Consider the following 18,185-nt stretch of genomic DNA (forward strand, 5'->3'; position numbering starts at 1 on the left):
TATATAAATACACACACACACACAGATTAGATTTTCTTTCTGTGATTTTTCAAGTCAGGGTTTCTCTGTGTAGCCCTGAGTATCATAGATAGAACTCACTCTGTAGACCAAGCTGACCTTGAACTCACAGAGATCCACCTGGCTCTGCCTCCCTAATGCTGGGATTAAAGGAGTGTGCTTGGACTTTTCTTTTTTAATTTTGAAATTTTTAACATTTCTGGGGTTTTTTGGGGGGGGGTTGTTTGTTTGTTTTTGAGACAGTCTTACTTCCTCCACCTGCAGGTGTGTGTCACCACCCCAACTTTGAGGTGATTTCTGGAATATTAAACAATAGTGTTGGCCATGACAGCCTCCCAGTACCAACATTTTAAAAATGTCATCTGTTTGTTTATAGAACATTTATGAAATTATTTAGGGGTTTTGTTTCATTTTTGTTATGGTCTCACTATGTAGTCCTGGCTGCCTTCAAACTCATAGAGATCCACCTGCCTCTGCTTCTGAAGTGCTGGGATTAAAGATGTGTGTCAGTGTACCCAGCTATGAAATTCTTTTTCATATTCAAATGGAATTAATTCATTTCGTAAGGGCTGCTGTGGGGATCTAGCTACACCCTCCATTGCTCAGTGTTGTGCTCTATTAGGTTTCTATGGATCACTTTCTATGTGTGCATGTTGAAGTCCACAGCATCTGCTTTTTAATGGGGGGAGCACATGTACCGTGTGTGTATGGAGGTCAAGGCATACCTTTGTGGAGTCTTTTCTTTCCTTCCTCCCTTATGTGAGTTCTGAGGATTGAGCTTATCTTTAGGTTTGTGCAGGAAGCATCTTTCCCTGCTGAGCCTGTCACTGGCCTGTTCTTTTTACTATTTATTTTAACTTTTTCATTAGATTGGTTTTATTTTATGTGTGAGTGTTCTGCTTGCACACGTGTACATTTACTATGTGCATGTTTAGTGTCTCCAGAAGACAAGAGAGGGTAGCAAATTCCCTGGAACTGCCATTCCAGATGGTTTTGAGCCACTGCTCAGGCATTAAGTTTAAGCTACTTCTGCGTCTGCACTGCATCTTTTTAGTGGTGGCCACATCCTCTGTAATGTGATGGAAAGATTGACAGTTACATTTGTGGACATTTCATTTCTGTCCATGCTGTAGGACTATCCTACACATCTAACCATAGAATACTCCCAAAGAAAGACACTGAAGTAAACAGTTTGTGCATTTAAAGTTTGTTTGAAGTCAGTTTTCTCCTTTTTTTTTTTTTTAAAAAAAAGATTGATTGGTTGGGGTTTTTTTTTTTGTTGTTGTTGTTGGTTTTTTGTTTGTCATTTTTTTTTTTTTTCTCTGTGTAGCCCTGGCTGTCCTGGAACTCACTCTGTAGAACAGGGTGGCCTTGAATTTAAAGATGTTCCTGCTTCTGCCTCCTGAGTGCTGGGATTAAGGGTGTGCACGACCATTGTGAAGTTGGTTAAGATTTATTTGTAATCATGTATGTTCATGTATGCCTGTGGGTGGGTGTAAGAGCGTAAGTGCAGTTGCCCGCAACGGCTAAAAGAGGACTTTGGACCCTCTGCAGCTACAAGCATGTGTGAGCTGTGTGACATGGGTGATGGACACCAAATTTGGATCCTCTAGAAAAGCAAATGCTCTTAAGGGTTGAGCCATTTGTCCAGTTCCGTATGTCTCTAAACTTCTTGACAAGTTGCAGAAGCACTACTTGAGGCTTCTATGTGCTGTTTATGGGTGTGGATCACACATTGCGTTTGGCCCATATGTTTCTCACTTGCTTGCTAAGCTGATGTTGTGTCCATATCCATTAAGTTGTCACCTACTGTGGAATGACAATCTTCTAGCAAGGCATGGTGGTACACACCTCTGATCCAGCACGTGGAGGTCGGAAGCAGGGGGGGTCATGAGTTCCGACCTGGTCTGAACTACATAGTAAATTTAGGCCAGCCTGAGCTGCATAAGACAGTGTCTCAGAAAGGGGGACTGGGTGGAGCTGGAGAGACAGCTCAGGGGTTAAGAGTGCTATCCGCCCTTTCAGAGGACCTGGATTCAATTCCCAGTACTGACATGGCAGCCCATAAACCATCTGTTAGTCCAGTTCTAGGGGATCCGTCACCCTCTTCTTACCTCAAATGCACACACATGGTGCATAGATATACATACATGCAGGCAAATAGCCACACACATAAACTAAATTAACAACTCTTTTAAAAGATGAAGGAGAGGCCGGGCGGTGGTAGGGCATAATCCCAACACTCGAAGGCAAAGGCAGGTAGATCTCTGAGTTCAAGCCTAGCCTGGTCTACAGAGCAAGTTTCAGGACAGCTAGGGCTACACAGAGAAACCCTGTCTCAAAAAAAAAAAGGTGAAGGAGAATAATGTCAGTGAAGGAACAGTAACAGCAATATTGTTTCCCACTGGGGCCACCTGCCCTAGTGACTGTAGGGTCCTGCATTCCATCCTCAGTATGGAATATATTAATGATTCCATCATCTTAGAGCCTAATGTGATCAACTAGAGGTTTTTGGATTTTTGCCAACCAAATGAGACCTGAAACCCAGGAAGAGGTGGGTGCCTGGGGCCCTATGACATTTTCTTGGTCATGGCAAACTGAGACTTAGGTCCTTGCCTGCTCTGTCTCCTTGCAGTGGTTTTCTAGAGGCAGGGCTACTCGGCTCCCTGAGCACAGGTCCTGCTGCAGTCTAGAGAGCCAGCCTTTTGTTTCCTTCTCAGAGCCCAACTTGGGAGAAGATGATGAAGACAAAGACTTGGAGCCTGGCCCATCAGGGACTTCGAAGGCCTCAGCCCAGATCTCAGGCCAGTCAGACACGGACATCACTGCTGAGTTCTTGCAGCCTCTCCTGACGCCTGACAATGTAGCCAATCTGGTGAGGAGGGTGAGGCCGTCCTAGGGATGGGAGTCCGGATCCCAGTCCTTTCCCTATCCATACTCTTGCTGACCACCTCCTGGTAGCATCAGCCAGGAGTCCCTCCTACCCTTGGCTGGGCCCCTTCTCTCACCCTTCCTCCTTCCAGAGGCCATTTATCCTCATTATCCCACTCCCCATCACTCTGTTCTTTGGGATGGGATACTCTCCCAAGTGAACTGCCTAGCAGGTCATTAGCTCCTCTGAAAGCTAAGATGAGGAGGGCAGGCCCAGTCCAGCCTCAGTTCCTGATGCTTCTCACATGCTGCCCTAGGCTGAGCTTGCTAAGTGTCCCCTTCCTGGGCATACCACAGGTTCTCATCAGCATGGTGTACCTGCCTGAGACCATGCCTGCCTCCTTCCAAGCCATCTACACCCCAGTGGAGTCAGCAGGCACCGAAGCCCAGATCAAGCACCTTGCTCGGCTCATGGCCACACAGATGACAGCTGCAGGACTGGGTCCTGGTGAGTCTTGTGCTGACCCAGCCAGGCCGTGGCACTGGACTCTTGTGGAGAAGCTGTGGAGATGGTCCTGTGCCATCTAACATGTTACCTCCCATCATGGGTCCATCATGAGGCAGAGTGCTCAGTGTCCTGAGGCTTTGAAATCCGACAGACTTGACGCTGAGGTCCAGACTGAGCCAGACTGACAGTGTCAGGTTACTGAGCCTGAGCCTTGGAGACTTTCCCTTATTTCATCAGTGTGCTTTTATTTGATGTGTGCCCTCAGAGATCAGAAGAGAGTGTCACATCTCTTGGAGATGGCGGTGTTGGGAGAAAAATGTAGGTCCTTTGCAAGAGCAGCAAGTGCTTTTCACCCCTGAGCTATTTCCCCAGTCTGGGCTTTTGTCTTCTTTAAGACTGGGTCTTGTTGTGGAACCCGTGCTGGCCTCTAACTTGCACCAGTTTTCCTGCCTGGTCTCCTGAGTGCTGGAATTACAGGTGTGGGCACACTCGGCGCCAGCTTGTTCTCTGAAGTACAAGTCATGAGCAGTACCACAAGCACAGCTCCAGTGCCCATCGGCTGTGAACTTCACAAAGCATGTTCTCTCTTTCCATCTCATGTGGGTCTGAAAGGCTGGACTCAGCTCCCCTTTACCCTCTGCGCCATTGCACCAGACCTTGTTTCAGACCTTTCATGAGCATGGCTGCTGTCAACAAGGGCTTATGCGTCTTTGGTGCGCTCAGATTTTCCTGAGCAGTGTGCTCCAAGGGGTGGGGAGTCATATGGCCTCTGCTGTTAAAGACTGTTTATCATGAGGATGCCCAAGTGGCACACACCTGTCATCCCAGGAAGTAGAAGCTGGAAGATCAGAGGTCATCCTTGGATGCATAGTGAGTTTGAGGACATCCTGGGGTACATGAGACCCTGACTCACAAACAAACCCCTAATGGGCTGGTACGGCAGCTCAGGGGTAAAAGTGTCTGTTGTCAAGCCCAGAACTTGAGTTTGATCCCCAGAACCTACATGATGGAAGGAGAGAATTCCACACCACACATGCAGCCTGGTATATGCATATACATCCCCACACAAATAAATGAGATGTAATAAACATTTTAGAAAAAGAAGCTGGGGAGAGGAGGCTGGAGAGATGTCTCAGGTTTAGAGCATTGCCTGCTCTTCCAAAGGTCCTGAGTTCAATTCCCAGCAACCACATGGTGGCTCACAACCATCTGTAATGAGGTCTGGTGCCTTCTTCTGGCCTACAGGCATACACGCAGACAGAAGGTTGTATACATAATAAATAATAAATAAATAAACAAATAAATAAATAAATAGAAAAAAAAGCTGGGGAGATGGCTCAGTGGGTATGCTTATGTAAGCACGAGGACTCGTGTTCTGATTTCTAACATCCCCAGAAAAGCCAAGGTAGTGTGTACATGTAACCAGCACTGGATGAGGGCAGACACAGGCGGATCCTGGGGATCTTTCTGGCCAAGCAGTCTTGCTGAATCCAGCTCTGGGTTCTGTGGGCGACCCTGTCTCAAAAAGTAATGTGTGGCTGGTTAGATAGATGATTCAGCTGGCAAAGGTGCCAGCTGCCAAACCTGATGACCTGAGTTTAATCCTTGGGACTCATTGAGAGAATCAACTCCACAGGATTGTATTCTGACCTCTGTACATACATACATATCATATGCACAATGCATAAATAAAATGTAATAATTTAAATAATTTTTTTAAAAAAGCAGGTCAGAGTAACACATATTTCTAACTTGGGCACTCAGGAGGTGAAGGCAGGCAGATCTCTTGAGTTTGAGGCCAGCCTGGTCTACAGAGTGAGGCCAGGCCAGCCAAGGCTGCACAGTGATACCCTATCTTAATAAAAGTAGAGCTGGGTGGTGGTACACATACATTTAATCCCAGCACTTGGAATACAGAGGCAGGTGGATCGCTGTGAGTTCTAGGATAGCCAGAGCGGTTGCACAGAAAAAGCCTGTCTCAAAAACAAGAAACACCTATCATTTTCACATGTGTACACAATCTAGCACACTAACACAAGGCACACATGTGTACACAATCCAGCACACTAACACACAAGGCACATGTGTACACAATCCAGCACACTAACACACAAGGCACACATGTGCACACAATCCAGCACACTAACACACAAGGCACACGTGCACACATGTGTACACAATCCAGCACACTAGCACAAGGCACACGTGTACACAATCCAGCACACTAACACACAAGGCACACATGTGCACACAATCCAGCACACTAACACACAAGGCACACGTACACACATGTGTACACAATCCAGCACACTAACACACAAGGCACATGTACACATAATCCAGCACACTAACACACAAGGCACACGTGCACACATGTGTACACAATCCAGCACACTAACACACAAGGCACACGTGCACACATGTGTACACAATCCAGCACTAACACACAAGGCACACATACGCATATGCCACACGTAATAAACCTAAGAGTTTGCTTGTGACGTATCTCAACGACTGACATTGGCTGTGCCTCAGGAATGAAGCCTCTGGCTCGACCCTTGGGTCTTGGAGCTAGGTGGGCTGCACATGGTGGGTGCAGTGCATGCGCAGCACAGCCCAGGGCACAGGTGATGAGCTGAGGGTGCTATGGTTGCCTCCGTGCAGGTGTGGAGCAGACAAAACAGTGTAAGGAAGAGCCTAAGGAGGAGAAGGTGGTGAAGCCTGAGAGCGTTTTGATCAAGCGTCGTCTGTCAGTGCAGGGCCAGGCCATCTCTGTGGTGGGCTCTCTGAACACCATGTCCCCCTTGGAGGAGGAGGTACCCCAGGCCAAGAGGAGGCCGGAACCCATCATCCCTGTCACACAGCCACGGTGAGTCCTCTTCTAGTTGGAACATGGGCCCCCGTCCCATGAGTGTGCCCTGTTTGCAGGTGTGAGCGTAAGCAGACAGGGTTGGACCAGGTTCTCCCTCTGCTTCACAGTCTGTGCAGGAACCACCAAATTACCTCCTTATTCTGTCTCACCTTGGGAGAATGCGGTGCCTTTGTCATGGAGTCACTAGGTTAGAGAACTCTCAGGGCCACAAGTCATGGTGACAGTGAGGAAGTTACTATGGTTCCTAATGTGCAACAAGGACTCCTGGTCACCATCCTTTCTTCCTCATTCTTCCCATCACCTTTATCACAAATCCAGTCTCCACCCCACCCACACACAGTGAGTGTTCCCTGCTCCTTTACGACCTCGCTCCCTCCCCATTCCATCATCCCCCACCCACCCACCCAGGATCTTTGTGCTTACTCTTCTGAACCCCTTCTGGCCCCTCCTGTTCTCACAGGGAGACAGCCTACGTGGCAGAAACAGTAACAATTTCTTCCTCACACTGTCTTCCTGGTGTGCTGAGGTCCACTCAGGGAATTCAGAGCTGGGGGCACCAGACAGACTGGTCTGCAGAAAACATGCCAAGACGCTGTTCTTGTCCCTGCCCTCATGTAGGCTGGCAGGCGCTGGTGGGCGCAAGAAGATCTTTCGTCTGAGTGACGTGCTAAAGCCCCTGACGGATGCCCAGGTGGAAGCCATGAAGCTGGGCGCTGTGAAGCGGATCCTGAGGGCTGAGAAGGCTGTAGCCTGCAGTGGGGCTGCCCAGGTGTGCCCCTCAGTTTAGCCCCAGCCCCTGGCTCCTCTATTCAAACCACTTCTCCTGGCTTGAATCCACCCCATGTAAAATTAGAGCAACAGCCTTCTAGACAATGGAGGCTTGTGGAATGGGGGACAGCTCTGCATGGGACTGTCCTGCAGGGCTGGTTCTTACTGGCCACCTTTCTTAGCAGTGTTATATTCCAGACAGACCTGACTTCAAGTTTTTTGCTTTGTTTTTTAAAATTTGTTTAATTTATAAATGTGTGTTTGTCTGCATGCGTTTATATGCGCTGTGTGTCCTGGAGCCCACAGAAGCCACAAGAGGGCACCAGATTCCCTGGAACTGTGGATGCTGGAAACCAGACTCAAGTCCTCTGCCAGTGCTCTTAGCCATTAAGCTATCTCTCTAGCCTTTATTTTCTGTTTTGTTCTTGTTGTTGTTTTGTTTTGTTTTGTTTGTTTTTAGTTTTTCAAGAAAGTTTCTTTCTGTAGTCTTTCTTGTGATTGTCACCCACATCCTGTTCATGGTTAAAGGTGACAAAAAGAATCTTCAAGGTCTTTTCCTATACACTGAGGTACCTAGTTACTCCTGGGAACTTGGAGTGGTTTGGAAACGGTAGTTTGTTTCTTCCTTGTCCACCACCGTACATTGTGATAGTGCCGTGTTTATGTTTCATGCTGCCTTCCTTGGTTGAACTATTGGTTGGTTGGTTGGTTCGTTGGTTGATTGATTTGGTTTTCTAGATAAGGTTTCTTTTCACCAGGCTGACCTTAACTTGATGCTGGGATTATAGATGTTAGCCACTATATCCACTTTATATGGTTTTTCCCCTGGAGGTTCCTGAACCTGGCAGCAGAAGTGCAAGGCGTGACTGAAGCGTGCTGCATTGGCTCTGCCATACTGACGCAGTTGCTTACCTACCCCCAGGTGCGTATCAAGATCCTGGCCAGCCTCGTAACACAGTTCGACTCTGGCCTCAAGTCAGAGGTGCTGTCCTTCATCCTGGAAGATGTCCGGGGTCGCCTGGACCTGGCTTTCGCCTGGCTCTACCAGGAGTACAATGCCTACCTTGCAGCAGGGGCCTCAGGCACTCTGGACAAGTATGAGGACTGCCTCATCCGCCTGCTCTCTGGCCTGCAGGAGAAACCGGACCAGAAGGATGGGTGAGGGCTTGGCTATAAGCTCCATCTCCTCTCCTATGTTCCACTTCCCCTTTTTCCTCAATGCCACACAAACTTGTCCTCCCTATGTCCCTGTCTTTCTTTTTCCAGTTCCTACAGAAGCCTGTGCAGACCATGCTGTTGTAGGTGGGAGGGAGGACTTGGGTCAAGTTCATCGGGGTCATTCCCAACTCTGCTACTTGGTCTAAGTGGCCTGTCACTCTCGGTTTCCCATCTGTACTAACAGTTCCCAGAGATGGGACAGTGGCTTGGTGGTAGAGTATCTCCCTAGCACACCAGAAACCCTGGGTTCCATCCCTAGTTGTAGCGAAAGAAAGCCTCAGAGAGGGAACATCTCCGCCCCAGATGCCAGTCTGAAGTGCTGGATCCAGGGGCTAAAGAATTTGTATGGTGCATTTGGGCCCCTGAGATGCAGGCTGCCTTGCTACACACTTCTCCAGCAAGACCCGCGTCTTTCTTGGGCAGGGTCTTCACCAAGGTGGTTTTGGAGGCCCCACTGATCACCGAGAGTGCTTTGGAGGTGATACGGAAGTATTGTGAGGATGAGGTAAGCATCCTCTGAAGACCTGTGTTGTAGACTTGCAGGCAAGGGTGGCATGAGGATCCAGTCCTGGAAACTTGCTTTGAGAGATGGAGGGGAGGCAAGAGTAAGAGGGCACAGCAGGCTGAGCATTGCCTCCATCTGCAGAGTCGTGCCTACCTGGGCATGTCGACACTTGGAGACCTGATCTTCAAGCGACCTTCTCGCCAGTTCCAGTACCTGCATGTTCTCCTTGACCTCAGCTCTCATGAGAAGGACAGGGTGAGCTTGTGCCCATACCCAACCAGCCTGGCATTCCTTTTCCTCAAAACTCTTTTTCCATTTACCATGGTGTGACATCACCATGGAGTCAGGGGTGCTATCCTGACCCTGACTGTGCACATGCCCTCAAAAGAGGGCAGGCCTGTTCACTCTCTTCTCATGTTGATGAACTGTAACTGCAGCCTGAGGCAGCAGGCAGTAGAGGAGCCCATGTGACACAGGCAGTGTGATGTCACAGTATACAGTGCCCAGGCACCCACCTGTGTAGACAAGAGATGGGGGTCAGGAAGCTTCCTGAAGGAGGAAATGTGTGATAACCATAACACAGTAGCTATGCTCTGGATGAGAAGTGGTAAAGACGAGAAGGGACTGGACCTGTCTGCACTGTAGTGTGTCACCAACCTCCTCCCTGGTGGTGCATGAGCAGTCAGCGCACTGTTAGCACACCACCTCTGGCCCTGTGCTGCCATTTGGTACAAACAGTGCTGAGACCAGACCCTGATCTTGTGGCTCCCAGCTGTCTGAGTGAAATGAAGCTTGGGTCAGTGACATGTCTTCCAGGCAGTGGGCTGCCTGTCCTGCCAAGTTCCAAAGCCAAGTCCACTTGGCAGGGAGAGTCACTGTTGAGGAATTAGGAGAGTGAGCAGAGCAGGGAGTAGCAAGATGAGAAGTGAGACACTGGCAAGCTGAGCTACACTCACTGCTCTCTGGGGCCTCAGCTGGGCTTGTTTCATAGCCGTGCAGCCCCATCTCCATGCTCCCACTCCGTCCATCTTGCCCATTTTCCCTCAGGTGCGCTCCCAGGCCCTACTCTTCATTAAGCGCATGTATGAGAAGGAACAGCTTCGAGAGTATGTGGAAAAATTCGCCCTCAACTACCTGCAACTCCTGGTGCACCCCAACCCGCCCTCAGTGCTCTTCGGAGCTGACAAGGACACAGGTTTGATGCAGCTTCATCTGATTTGTGTGGAGCTCCACCCAGCCTACTAGAATGGCTGCTGGATAGTAGACAGACAGACAGGACTGCAGAACGAGAAAGCCGAGGACCAGGAGAGCAGCCTGTGGGTTCCAGGGCTACCTCAGGCCAAGTCCTATAGCATACATAGTCCCAGATCCTGCCAAAATACAGATAGAAGGTCCTGCAGGGATGTGGAAAGCCCTCCCAGGAGAGGTGTGAGCCTGGGGAGGATATGTGAGCAGAAGTGGTGATTCCCTCAAAGGAGGTGGTGGCACAAAGGGTTAACAATGAGGGTCTTTCTACCAACTGTAAGTAGGGACCAGTGTGGAGGGTGACTGAGTTGCCAGATGGGCTGCCCTTGTAGTCCCTGACAGCCAGCCAGTGTAAGGACATTTATGATGAGGTCATAGTTGTGACAGGACTAGAAGAGAGAGGGTTAAATTTGCACTGTAGAATGACCTTCTAGCTGCCTTGGGGCTTGATGGTTGGAGGGGATCCTACTCTTTCTCCACCTATTCCCCCTTTGCACTGACTTCACTGAGAAGGCTCAGACACTGGGGGCAGGGCTTTGGGAAGGAAGTAGAGGCCTCTATTGATGCATGGCCCTGTCCTGTCAGAGGTGGCCGCGCCCTGGACCGAGGAGACAGTGAAGCAGTGTCTTTATCTCTATCTGGCTCTCCTGCCTCAGAACCACAAGCTGATCCACGAGCTGGCAGCCGTGTACACTGAGGCCATCGCCGACATCAAGCGGACAGTGCTGAGGGTCATTGAGCAGCCGGTGAGGCTCCTGAGCCCACCTGGGCAGGGCTGGAGCCCCCAACTCCAGCTGCTCCTTGGGTGTCTACCTCAGTAGACACAAAAGGCTGTCTTCTGGATTCGTGGCTTTGGCTTATGGGTGGTGCTTATGTCTGTCTTCAACTCATGAGAAGGCATAGAGTGGCTCAGAGATAGAGCCTACAGTGGGGCACACCTGGATTTATTCATATTCTGCCCTTGTGCTTCTCATCGTGCCCTGACATGAGGGTGCAGGCCAGTCCCCAAGCATGCCACATTAGCATCTGAGCTATTGGGTACTGTTACCGTTTCAACTGGCCTTCCCCTTGCTGTTAACCAGGGGCCACTTTATGAAAAGCAGTTCACATGGTTGCCTTCTTCGTTCCTGGACTCAGAACCCTTTGTTCTGTGTGTCAGCTCTACCCCAGCTTTGCTTTGTTATTTGAGCAGGTCTCATTTTCTAGGAATCCTCCTGCCTCAACCTCCCAAGCGCTGGGGTTACAGGTGTACACAACCCTGTTCTCGTGATATTTTTAGTATGGAAATCACCGGGTAGAAATGGGGCGAGAAGGGCGGTGAGGCTCTTCCTAAGGTGCTGTAGCCCAGTGCTGAGAAAAAGAAGTAACTGCTAGGCAGCTCTGGGGTTGAGTGCCTTAGTGTCCTTAGTGCCTAGAGGTGAGGATGCCAAGGGCATCCATCGCTGCAGCAGCTACCACAGTCTACCTCAGCTGGGTGTTATCCAGCCAAGCTGGGATCACAGGTTGCAGGAAGGTAGTCAGGGATCAGGAAAACCTCCCTAGGCATTGCCACAGAGGTTGGGCATATAAGGTTTGAGATAGTTGGGTCACTGACCTGCCAGAGAGGACACCACCACACAGATCAAGGCTGACACTAGGAGAGACCCAGAGCCCAGTGACCTTAACCACCCCAGCTTTTGCAACCTCCTCGAATGCTCACTGTAACCTGGTCTTGCTGACCTTTGCATCTAGATCCGAGGGATGGGCATGAACTCACCAGAGCTGCTACTGCTAGTGGAAAACTGTCCCAAGGGGGCAGAGACGCTGGTCACCCGTTGCCTGCACAGCCTTACGGACAAAGGTGCCTGGGGTCCTGCCTTCTACCTTCCCTCCCACCCATTCTTCCCCTGCAAGAGCTGGAGCTGCTAAGTCCCCAAATGACTTTGCCCCTGTGAATTTCTCCCGTCCTTTGGCCTCTGTAGAGAAAAAGCCATGTGAGCGGCATTTAGGAAGGGAGAGTCTGGGGATCCAGCTCTGGAATTGCAGTGTCCCTCCCCATGCCCACGAAGCCCTCCTCCCATATGCTTACCTCCTCTGTCCCCTCCTTATCACCCCAACTCTGTTTTCTTTGCCTTCCTGAAGTACCGCCATCCCCAGAGCTGGTGAAGCGGGTCCGAGACCTGTACCACAAGCGGCTGCCTGATGTGCGCTTCCTCATCCCTGTGCTCAATGGGCTGGAGAAGGTAGGGCAGGAGTGGGATGGTGGCCAGCTTGCTTCCATGGTGCTGGGCCAGAGGCTTGTGGGAGCACATCTTGCCCCTGTGGAAAGTAGTTGGACACCATGTCCCCAGCCTCCTCAGGCAGTGCTCAGGCGTCACAGTCACAGGGCATCTTACTGTGTGTGTCTGCATGCTTGTGAGCGTGAGTGTGCACACACCACTGTCCTGGCCTATGGAAAACTCCCCAGCAACAGCAGGGTCTCCACAAGGTTGTGCCCCTAGTGAGTTTTGGGGCTAAGGATACCCCATCCCCATGTAGACAGAAATGAGGATGACACTGTCCAACAGAGTTAGGCAGCAGCTTTGGGGAGACAGGGAACATGTGTTATGTGTTATGTGTTTGGAGGCCTCACTGGGATGAGTAGGTGAATAGTGGGGCCCTTCTAACTCATCCTCCTGCTCCTCTCCCCACCACTTCTGCCTTAGAAAGAGGTGATCCAGGCCCTGCCCAAGCTCATCAAACTCAACCCCATTGTGGTGAAGGAGGTCTTCAACCGCCTGCTGGGCACCCAGCACGGTAGGTGCCCTCCCTCCTAGCCAACCCTCAGTTTACCTCCTCGCTACACAGGGTCGTGTGGGGAGGGTCCAGGAACTGTTGTCCCTGCCAGTTCCTTCTGCCATCCTAGCCCCCAGGAGGCATTTTGTCCACTGTGGTGAGAAATGAAAGAATTCTGAGGAGGGAAAAATAGCCTGTGATGTGGACAAGTTCCTCATCTGGTCCCCGCGGCCACAGTTGGGGCACAGTGGGAGGTGATGTGACTCCTGAGGAGGCTGTCTCTGTGAACTGCCTTTTTCCACTCTTTGCTCCAACCGCAGAAGGTTGAAGCCACTTAGCATTTAGTGAGACCCTGGCCCTGCCCTACCCTGCCCTGCCTTCTAACTGCCCATGGTCATGTGCTATGTAGAGTCAGTACTAGGATGGCTGGGCCCAATCCTGCCTTCAGGGTTCATAACCCAGTGGGAACAATTAGACCACAGCAAGGCATCTCCCACAAGGTGGGAGGCGGAGAGTGGTGAAGACTTATGGCCACCTCACGCAGTCTCACCCTCTGTCACCCAGTCCTCACGAAGCAGAGGGTGTCTTATCTGTATTTAGTATTCCTCAAGTCTGAGCTGAGACCCACCTCTGTACTATCTCCCTTCCCTATTGCCATCCATTGCAGGTGAAGGGAACTCAGCCTTGTCCCCCCTGAATCCGGGAGAGCTGCTGATTGCACTGCACAACATTGACTCTGTGAAGTGTGACATGAAATCCATCATCAAAGGTGAGACGCCCCTGTCCCTACGTGGCCCGGCTCCCATGGACTTGGGGCGGGGCCTCAGTCCCTGCATGAGTCCACTGGACTGAAGATAATCACCACTGCTGTGCCTACCCCATCAGTGTGGGCTGTCCCTCCCACCCTACCCTAAGGAACTCAAGGAAGCGGAGCCCATGGAGCAAGCCAGAGGCTCAAGGGCCTCTGTTAGCATGAGCAGAAGCCAGGCCTGAGTTGAGGCAACAGAGGACCCCACAGCGGGGGCTTGGTGACAGTCTGGCAGGCCCCTCTGCCCTGGCTGTTCAGCATCCCTCTGAGCCAGGCTCTCCCTTGGTGCCATAAGCCCACTCCTGGCACTCATGAGGCTCTTGGTGAGTATGGTGTAGATTAGGGCCCAGTGTTCACAGAAGCTAGCTGTGTAACACAGCCTGAGCCCAACTGGACCCCAACCCAGCCTCCCCTGCGAAGACACCCCATTTTCCTTTCTTCCCTTCCCCAGAGATTTCTGGGCCAGCATCAGCTCTGTCCTAGGATGGGGCCCTTCCTGTCATCCTGTCCTCCAACCTCTGCTCACTTTTACTTGGGCCTCTCTCTGTCCCTCCGCGTTTCCTGTTCTGGGTGAAGTAGCTTCTCCAGGGACTGCTTTTCTTCCTCAACAGTCCTAACGGGATGGGCCTGTGAAGACAGAACAGAGGAGGCTGCAGGCCCAGGGGAAGGGTTCAGGGACAGGTCTCAAAAGTTGTGGTCCAGGGTTGTGGACTTTGGACACACACACGCACACACATTTTCTTTGACCTTTTACCATGCTGGGAGTGGACCGGGAGCTTCAGGTGTGGCAGGCAAGTGCTCTACCAAACCCTCACTTTAGGTGCAATGGGAGCGATCCTGCTTCTGTGCAGAAATTGGAGACACACGCACATGCACACACAGCCGTCTGGGATCCAGAATAGAAGTCCAGTCACAGAGGGAAGAAAGGGGCCTGACAAAAGCTACACAGGTGGCTAGTAGCCAGGGGTCTACCTTGTACAGTACAATCCCCTTTTTGGATTGCTGGGCCCCAGCTTCCCACAGCCCTCACTACATCTCATCTGTCTGCTCCTGTGAAATCCTGCCCTCCCAACACAGTGCAGGGTACACGGCTGGGACACTGATGTCCCTGATCCAGCCTAGCTGGGACTCGGGAAGGACATGCTGAAGTGGGTCCATCCAGAGCAGGACCCACAGCGATGAGGTGATAGTGAGCTGAACCTGGTCAGAGCTAGGACCAAGTAGAGCTTCCAGGTGAGAGAGAAACTGGCCTTGGTCTCATGCAGCCCTCTAGGATGGAGGACACTTTGGGCTGCCAAGTAGAAAGAGTGAGAGGGTGAGTGGGAAGCACAAGAAGAGACTGGGCCCCTTTGGGTAGCACTGGGGCACGTCTGCATAGAGGAGCAGACCCCTCCTCAGGTTCTGGCAGGCCTCTCTCTTCTGCCTTGCAGCCTGTGCATCTTCTACAGTGTCCACTCCTCTCTCTTAGGGCTTCCTCCTTACAGGACCACCCTCCCCTCTATTGGCCTCTCAGATTTGTGGGGTGGGGGAACCCTTTCTTCTGGCTCAATAAAGACTTCCTGGTTGACACATTCACATGGCCAGTGGTGTTTGGGGAAGGATTTCAGAGGCAGCTCCTGGGATCACCTATCAGCCCGGTTGGCCCTGATGTTGCCACCCACTCCCAGGAGCTAGACCCCAAGCAAGGTCTGCTCCATGCTTTTCAGTGTGGCATCTTCCCACATCCTGTGGGCGCTGGCTACTCAGTTGGGTCCTCATCTTGGGTTGAGCCCTCACTACTCTCTTCCTGCTCCCTTTGCAGTTTTTCTCCTAAGTGTCCCTTGTCATATCTGCCCTGCCCCATTACAGACCCTAATCTCTTTGGTCAGCCTTCTGGCAGAGACCAAACTTTTTTCTGTAGATGCCAGGGTGTCAGCAGTTCTTGCCCCTCCCCTTGGTGGGTTATAGCCACCCTTCTTAGGCTATGACAGGCCCCAGGGCTCAGACTCTGGAGCATGCTCTCTACCCCACTCCCCAGGGCTGCCCTCAGGGAGGAGGCTGAGTCTCCCAGTTGGGGCACCACAGGGTATCTAGGGGTTGGACACACCTACCTATATCTTCTGGGGACAGGACCGTTGAGCATCCTCATAAAGGGTCTTTTGCGGTAGGGATGGAGAAGCTATGTGGGGTGGGGTTTCCACTTAACAGGGAACATCCAGGCAGAGAGGACAGGCCCACTCTCCGCCTCCTCACAGCCACCAACCTGTGCTTTGCGGAGCGGAATGTGTACACATCGGAGGTGCTAGCTGTGGTGATGCAGCAGCTGATGGAGCAAAGCCCCCTGCCCATGCTGCTCATGCGGACCGTCATCCAGTCCCTGACCATGTACCCCCGCCTGGGGGGCTTCGTCATGAACATCCTGGCCCGACTCATCATGAAGCAGGTAACCTGCTCTGGCCCGAGGCCACAGTGGGGCAAGTCTCAGCTGCCTGGGGAGCAGGATCCTGTCTCTGGATCACCTACCCTGCCTCTTGCAGTGTTCTCTTCCAACTGACTACAGGGTGACCAATGAAAACAGGGATCAGAGAGATGTGGGTGTCTCCCTTTACCGCACCCCTAGGCCCTGCGGGGCACATAGCTCAACTGAAAGCATCCTGTCTCTATAGAGACCACAATGGGGTGGGGGGGTGGAGTTGTTTTAGTGAGAGTCTTACTTTATAGTCCAGAATAACCAAGAACTCAAATTTGTGATCCTCTTCCATCAGTCTTCCAAGTGCTGGGATTCAAGCATACAGCACCATCAACTTTTAGAACTACTCTGTGGAGATAATCAAGTTCCATCCTCTGTCCTAAAGCTGGGTTCTGTTCACAGGCTGTCCTGTGCAGCATCTAGCTAAGGTCCCTGCACCTCCACCCTATTAAGTGTGACGGCACCAGCTAGAGGTGGCTGAGAGGACAGCATGAGGTGGTGCTGTCCTAGCACTTGGTACTGTGCTGGCCTAGGCATTGGGGGTGGGTGGGGTACCCCCTTTCACTGGGTTATGTCCTAGTACAGTTTCCTAGGTGAGAAAGGCATTCCTGGGCAGGTGGCTGTATGAAGCCTGGAGTATGCTGTCAGGTGGTGGCACGTGGGCTCTCAGCCATGGCAGTGTCTGCGGGAAGGAGGTGGCTGTTTGGGCTTTTGCCTAATGGTCCCCTCCCACCTCACAGGTGTGGAAGTACCCCAAGGTATGGGAGGGCTTCATCAAGTGCTGCCAGCGCACCAAGCCGCAGAGCTTCCAGGTCATCCTGCAGCTACCTCCGCAGCAGCTTAGCGCGGTCTTTGACAAGTGCCCAGAACTCCGGGAGCCGCTGTTGGCCCACGTGCGCTCCTTCACTCCCCACCAGGTACCTGGGCGGCGGAGTGGAGACAAGCGAGCAGAAGGGTTTGAGTTATGGGTTACAGGGTGCTGAGAGGTGCCTTTGGCCAGAGCTCTCTACAGCTCCGGTCCTGGCCTTCCCTTTACCTAGCAAGCACACATCCCCAACTCCATCATGACCATCCTGGAGGCAAGCGGCAAGCAGGAACCCGAAGTCAAGGAAGCACCTGCAGGGCCCCTGGAAGAGGTGAGGGCAGTGTGGCCCACCTGCCTGTGTCTCTCACCCCAAGAGGCCCAGTTGTTAAACCCACAGTCTCCCAAGATTGTATTCCTGGTAAAGGGGAATAGCCACCCCACACCCCACCCCCATGTCCAGATGGAGAAACTGCAGTGCTTTCTGAAGTTGGTGGTGGTCTCCGTCTCCTCCATCCTGGGAGTTGGGGGACCGGCCTCCCTCCCTGAGCTGAGTACCCCTCCAACTCCAGGATGACCTAGAGCCCTTGGCTCTGGCTCTGGGCCCAGCCCCGGCCCCTGCTCCGCGGCCCCCTCAGGACCTCATCGGCCTGCGATTGGCTCAGGAGAAGGCCCTGAAGCGGCAGCTGGAGGAGGAGCAGAAGCTGAAGCCCACAGGTGTAGGAGCACCTGCTGCCTCAGCATCTTCCATGCCCGCGGTGGTGCCGGCAGCCCGAACTGGTCCCACCCCTACTGAGGAGGCCATGGAATACCGGGAGGAGGGTCCTGAATGCGAGACCCCGGCCATCTTCATCAGCATGGACGACGACTCAGGGCTGGCCGAAACTACGCTCTTGGACTCTAGTCTTGAGGGTCCCCTGCCTAAGGTAGGGGGACAGCTAGAGCTGCAGAGGGAGGCTGGAGCAGAGAGAGCCCCGGGTATGGGACTAACTGTGCAACCGGCTCTTGACCCGCTGCCTCTTGCCTTCTCCCGCCACCAGGAGGCAGCAGCAGTCGGACCGAGCTCCAAGGATGAGCGAAGCCCCCAGAGCCTCAACCACGCAGTGGAGGAATCCTTGACGACCTCCAGCCCAGAGGCCAGGGAAACCGAGAGCAAGGGGAACAGCTGACAGCTGCGGGGGCTTGGGGGGAGGGACGGGGTGGGCCACCTAGAGCTTTGCCTTAACACAAATAAAGGAGGTGCCGCATGGCTGCTCTGTCTGTCCTCTTTGCAGCAGACTACAAACTGAAGTCGGAGCAGTGCTAGACTGCGCCTGCGCACTCTCAGCTCCCACCCTGCAGGCGCCCCGCGCTAGTAATGTAACGCA

General features: G+C 52.2%; 1 protein-coding gene across 2 annotated transcripts in view; it reads left to right on the forward strand.

Moving 5' to 3' along the window:
- Sympk (symplekin) overlaps window positions 1-17,999 on the forward strand; it is a 34,224-nt gene extending 16,225 nt beyond the window's left edge. Inside the window, exons 10-27 of one of the 2 annotated variants that reach the window (XM_041653687.1) lie at window positions 2,739-2,893; window positions 3,247-3,397; window positions 6,062-6,266; window positions 6,888-7,038; window positions 7,960-8,195; window positions 8,679-8,760; window positions 8,902-9,015; window positions 9,808-9,955; window positions 10,591-10,751; window positions 11,737-11,845; window positions 12,127-12,227; window positions 12,690-12,780; window positions 13,427-13,528; window positions 15,802-15,989; window positions 16,757-16,933; window positions 17,057-17,152; window positions 17,391-17,744; window positions 17,859-17,999. In XM_041653687.1, the coding sequence (XP_041509621.1) occupies window positions 2,739-2,893; window positions 3,247-3,397; window positions 6,062-6,266; window positions 6,888-7,038; window positions 7,960-8,195; window positions 8,679-8,760; window positions 8,902-9,015; window positions 9,808-9,955; window positions 10,591-10,751; window positions 11,737-11,845; window positions 12,127-12,227; window positions 12,690-12,780; window positions 13,427-13,528; window positions 15,802-15,989; window positions 16,757-16,933; window positions 17,057-17,152; window positions 17,391-17,744; window positions 17,859-17,987 (2,750 nt within the window). In that variant the 3' untranslated portion in view covers window positions 17,988-17,999. Of the gene's footprint in view, window positions 1-2,738; window positions 2,894-3,246; window positions 3,398-6,061; window positions 6,267-6,887; window positions 7,039-7,959; window positions 8,196-8,678; window positions 8,761-8,901; window positions 9,016-9,807; window positions 9,956-10,590; window positions 10,752-11,736; window positions 11,846-12,126; window positions 12,228-12,689; window positions 12,781-13,426; window positions 13,529-13,674; window positions 15,139-15,801; window positions 15,990-16,756; window positions 16,934-17,056; window positions 17,153-17,390; window positions 17,745-17,858 lie in introns of those variants that run through there. The other variant, XM_041653688.1, reaches the window with a different exon arrangement.
- Window positions 18,000-18,185: the final 186 nt, after the last annotated feature.

Source organism: Microtus oregoni, unplaced genomic scaffold (assembly GCF_018167655.1).
Source record: "Microtus oregoni isolate MIOR12 unplaced genomic scaffold, Mior012 000006F_ref0000085, whole genome shotgun sequence".
Lineage (NCBI taxonomy): Eukaryota > Metazoa > Chordata > Mammalia > Rodentia > Cricetidae > Microtus > Microtus oregoni.